The sequence below is a fragment of the Morone saxatilis genome, unplaced genomic scaffold (genome assembly GCF_004916995.1).
Source record: "Morone saxatilis isolate NCDOM2014 unplaced genomic scaffold, NCSU_SB_2.0 Contig8, whole genome shotgun sequence".
Lineage (NCBI taxonomy): Eukaryota > Metazoa > Chordata > Actinopteri > Moronidae > Morone > Morone saxatilis.
Genome location: NW_023340257.1, coordinates 27,115,445 through 27,120,992, shown reverse-complemented (window position 1 = coordinate 27,120,992; position 5,548 = coordinate 27,115,445). Strand labels below are relative to the sequence as shown.

The following is a 5,548-nucleotide window of genomic DNA, read 5'->3' as shown; positions in this document are numbered from 1 at the left end:
TGTCTGATTGTGCTTTTAGCTGGATAATGTAACAAAGGTAACATTGTTCAGCATGGCTGGGTTGCACCTAATAAATGATGCTAATGGTACAAAACTAACAATAGCTTTCTACTATCCAAGAGCGATGCAAGGCAGGGGCATCCAGCTAGCTAACTGTAGCTAAGCTAAGCTGGGATTGTTCAGCTGGCTGTAGAGCCTGTAGAAGTCCATGAGTCACTCTCCTCAGCTGAACAGTGAAATTCAGACACATTTGAGCTGTGAGTAAAACCTGAGCTCTCACTACAGTTGGTCCTCTCTCTGCAACACCAGAACAAACAAACCAGAACTACAGTGAACATCCTAAAATCAAATTCAGTTCTGAGTTTAAATTCTACTGTGCTCCTTTTGTCAGTTTTCCACAGTTTCATTACTGGTTATTAAAAATAAAATCAATTCACTCATTTGGGAGGAAAAACCCATCTGATTAGAAACGTAACCTGATTTCTCTGAGTGTCTTTGTTCATGTAAACGTCGTCAGTGAGTGGGTGAGATGATGGAGGAGGAGATGAGAGCAGAGTGAGGTTCTGTGTGTTGTTTCACTGATTCCACCTGTTCGCACAATCAGCACAACTGATTGATTAACAGGGTTTTGTGCAGTTGAATTGTGATCGGGTATAGATCAGTGTGTTTCTGATCAAAACATTCCTGCAGAAAGCTGAGAGAGATGAAAACAGAGAGAGAGTCAGAGGGTTGAGAGATGAGATGCTGCGTGGTTCATTTTCTGCAGTTTCCATGACAACAGCAGGACCAGGATGCTTCGTGTCTGTTCAGAGAGAAACACTAAATATATAAATGTGTTTCTACCCAGACGCACACAGACAGACAGCCAGGGTTCCCTGCTGGGTTCTCTCTGAGGTTCCACTCAGAACAGCTGGTAAATCATCATAAATCTCTCAGATAGATCCATGAGATGAAATATTAATGTGTTCAAATTCACAGGAACTCTTCCTGTGGTGCCGGTTAAATGAGGAAAGACTGATGTGTGTATCAGGTCTTTAATGTCTCTTAGGTAGCAGAATATACAGCAATTAGAGAGTCTTCAAACAGTATTTCTGTGGATGAATTTGTCAAATCTGAAAAATCAAAAAAACTAAACATATCCATTGAAAACCAATAAATATTAATTTATTATTCCAAACCTTATTTTTTATTATTATTCAGAGTCACTCATTAATTTACAGCCACACAGACTTGCTGGCCTTGAATTAGGACTTGCTGGTCTTGACTTTGGGGGGAGGGATTTATTAATTTGTACATTTGAAAAACCTCAAGACTGGATTCAGGGGTTGTAGAGCCTCGTCCAGGATCCTCCACATGGTACAGGTTCACAACCCTGTTAGACCTTCAGTCTAACTGTCGTTCTCTCTCATCAGTCCAGACGGGTGCTACCTCGCAGCCGGATCGGCAGACGGCGCTGTTTACATCTGGAACGTCTCCACTGGCAACCTGGAGACCCGCCTGCCTGACAAACACAGGTGACAGACCACAGATATTGAACAGCGGAGGATTTTAGTTAATTTCCCAGGTTTAATAGAAGGATCAGAGGCCCCAGGATGCTTCCCTGAGGGATTCCAGGAGTTATTGGAGACAAACAACAAGAATATTTACTACATTTCCTACTAATTTAACTCTATGTTCAGGTCCAGGTTTATTTGTGTCTGTATAGCAGCCTTTAAACTGTTCTTACCACAAACAGAGTGTCTTGGTAAGGTCTAATAGAAAGAACAGTGGCCCCAGGATGCTTCCCTGAGGGACTCCATGTGTTACTGAAGTCAGAGAACAAAAAGATTATCCTTCAATAAATGTTGTACAGTTTCTTTAATAATCCCTCCCTCTGTCACTCCCTCTGTCTTCAGTTCATCCATCAGTGCTGTCTCCTGGTCACTGTCCGGTGAATACGTCGTCAGTGTGGATAAAAGCAGGCTGGCCGTCCTCTGGACTGACATCTGAAGCAGCCAATCTATAAAGAAGTGTCCCGGCAACAAACTAACTGATCTGAGCGCTGCCAAAAGGAACCTTTTTTAAGCTATTTGTTGATTGGACCAAAAGGGATGTGAAACGTTCTTCTCAAGTGCCTTTTTTGCATTTTATAACATAACTTTGGAGCATTAATACAGACAAAAAAAAGGGAAAACCGACAGTTTCCACCAACATTAAGTTTTATTGACAGTAAAGACAAAAGGAAACCAGCAACCAAGACATTCCTGTAATGTTTGAAACATAAAGAACAACTTTATTATGAGACCAATGTGTTTTAGCTCATCAGTCATCATACAGGACATAATATATACTGGAATATTTAACAAAAAGGTTAAAAAATATAAAAACACATCCAGTCATACATAGAGTACATAGATCATAGAGTAAGGAGTGAGACGCCATATTCAGTCTTTACCTAAATGCTCCTATTTTGTTGGTCCGTCCAGGAAGTTGTGATGTTGCCAATCCCAGTGCATTCAGCTCGACCTTGTAATTTAATCCAATCAGCAAAACTTTTGACGTCACCAAACTATTAGGGGAGCAAATCTTTCTTTTGAACCTGAAACCTGTTGGTCTCACAGTATAGTTTTTCTTTTTATTTTGACCTTTTCAGACTTTTTGGATTCTTTATTCAGCTTTGGAAGAAGCCTGAAATCCTCAAGTGATACCAGCTGATTTTTTCACTTGTTTTAGGAAAAGTAAAAATTACAGACAAAAGATGAGGCATTTGCAGAGGTCAGATGCAGCTGTGCAGCTCTCGGCGGTGGATTTACATTTAAAAGGCGCCCTGCGTTAATCCTCTGTTTGCCTCCTCGGCTTTGAAGACTGAAGTCAGCGGCTTCAAAGAGAAAAGTCGGCGGCCGGAGGCTCTGATGGAGCCTGAACACATCGGCATGAGACTGATTTACATCCAGCTTTATGATCTGATCTGACCTCTGCCATCTTTATGTTAAACTGATCATTTAGTGACAGTAATCAACGAGGCCACCAGACCTCAACATGAAGCTGCTTCCACTTCATTACCAATAACTGAATGATTATTGGAGCCAACTACAGACTGTACTCAAGACAGTTGAGACAAAACCTAGTTGAAAGAGGTTCTAGTCCAAGTCAACAACACAAAGTATAAAGTCAAAGCTAACTTTACTGCATAAGTTGTGAAAGATATTGTGCTTTTAGCTAGATGTTAGCTAATGTTAGCTTGTCCTTTTTTATGATCGGTTCCAGAAAACATCAACTGTCCTGGTTCATTGAGCACTTTTATAAAAATATTTCTGTTGATGGTTGTTTCCTCTCAAACAACTGACTCCATTACATCTGATGTTTTTTATTGGAAACCAAACTTTTTCTTTTTCATGTTTTCTGTGTTATTTATTTGTTCAAAGTATTTCTTGTTTAAAAGGGAACATTTGTTAGCATGAAAGGAAGAGCTCGGGATTGATGAAGAGATAGAAACAAAATATTAATTAATAAGAGAGTCAAAGTGCTGCTGCTGTCAGATCAGCCTGAGAGTCCAAACTAAGGGAATAAAACTGCAGTACAGGACAGAACATATTTAATTGTTTATTAATACAGTTAACAAATAACAACTGTAATCACATGAAATATGTCTTCATAATTTATATGGATTCTAAAGTATTTATTATATTTTATTGTTTCCCCAAAATAAATAAGAAATGTTCTCGTGTTAGCTTGCTTGTTAACACTGACAAACTGCTAGCGAGCAATGTTGTTGGCTAACTGACTAATAGTGCTTTGTTAACCCCCAGCTAACGGTTGCGTTCTACTACCCAACAGCAATGCGAGGCAGCGTCCTTCGTGGCATTACAGATATAGTAATAGTTATAAATATGATTGTCATTCATTTTTCAGCATTCAGTGTTCATTTCAGCGTTGAGTCTCGTGTGTACAGTGTTTGTGTGTTAATGTCTGGAGGGGGTCTTTAAGTTATCTCACCTGCTCACCAACATAAATGCTCCGACTGGTTGTAAAAAAAGTGGAAAACATTACGATTTATTAAATATAATATTGAAGTAATGTTGTTCTGTCAGCGGGGGATGAAAAGGTGTTTTAATATCTCTCTAATGTTTCCACTCTGCTGTCTTTATTTCTAATAAACTCTGGTTTCTAACCTCCCGTCCTTCATCCTGTCGTCTCTCTTTATTTATCGGAACTGTTGAAGTCTCGTCATCGGGTTTTAAAAATACGAGGTGACGATGAGGAAGCTGCAGGCTGTTTCACACTGAGGTCATTAATGAGGAAACAGGAAGCAGCTGCTGCCTCCGACCTGATCGGTTTGATCTGGACCTATAGATCAATAATAAAAGCAGATCATAACAGCTGTAAGTTCCCACTCTTTACTCTGTATCATCAATCTTCATTCATGAGAAACAACATACTTGGACATACGAGTGTAATCAACAGTCAAAAACAGACAGAAGAAGTTTAATAGAGTTGAATAAATTATTATGAAATATTTGAAACGGGCAAATCTTTTTTTTAAGCATTTAAATATTTTATATTTAAAAATAACTGCCACTAGATGTCGCTCTAGAGCACAAAAACAACCAGCGCTACGGCCCACCAGAAACCATTTTACCTCGCAGATAATAATGAAACCACAACAAAATGGACAGAAACAGAATAAAACTGATTAAAACCGTCTCTGTTAGTTTTCCTAACAATCACCAACTCTGGTTTGGTCGAAATAAATCCTGAATTTTGTGAGAATATTTGTGAAAAGGGCTAAAATCGCTGTTATATAAGCTAATGTTAATCCTTGGGATCCATCCACTAACAGTTGTTGTTTCAGGGTCAGCCCTATGTTGCCACATTTCTAAGATTTCTTTTTTCACTGAAAATTAGGCCCCATGTTCCCACATTTCTAGGATATTTTCAAAATTAGGTCTTGTGTTCCTACATTGGGAGGGGGCTCTGGCACAAGGTTACTGTGATTTGTAAAAACATTTTTCTGTCTTTTATAATAAACAAAATCAGTTAAGAGGTATCCCTACTAAAGTAAAGAGACAAGCTATGTAAAGTAAAAAATAAAAATAATTAAGAGAATTAAAATAATAAAATGAATAAAATGATCAAAGAAATTAATGAAAATAAATGTTTTAATTAAAAGGGACAGGATTGGTTCGACCACACAGGAGGGCAGTGGGAGATCTGTCCCCAGCTAGTATGGTATCAACCCCACATGTTAAAAGGGGGGGGGGCACACCTCCAAGATTGCCTAAAGGTGGCTAAGATAAATGAAAAAAAATTTAAAAAAATATTAAATAAATTAATAAATAAATATAAATATATACTTAACAAATTAAGATAAAATTGAAAATTTAATATATATAAAAAAAAAAACATAGGATAAGCAAACATCAACAGTCATACTAACCTAAATATAAGAGTAAATATGAGCGGGCAAACACATTAACCTCCCAGGGAGTCTTTATAAAACTGATAAAAAGATAAGTAAAAGGGGTTAGGGTTAGGCAATAGGTTAGGTTAATTGGCTACCAAATTGGGA

At 38.1% G+C, this 5,548-nt stretch overlaps 1 protein-coding gene across 1 annotated transcript in view; it reads left to right on the top strand.

Annotated features, from left to right (window-relative positions):
* Positions 1-4,155, top strand: part of LOC118341602 (autophagy-related protein 16-2-like) — a 9,088-nt gene extending 4,933 nt beyond the window's left edge. The window contains 2 exon segments of the mRNA XM_035679898.1: positions 1,413-1,514; positions 1,896-4,155. Coding sequence (XP_035535791.1) covers positions 1,413-1,514; positions 1,896-1,989 — 196 coding nt within the window. The 3' untranslated portion in view covers positions 1,990-4,155.
* The last annotated feature ends 1,393 nt before the right edge of the window (positions 4,156-5,548 follow it).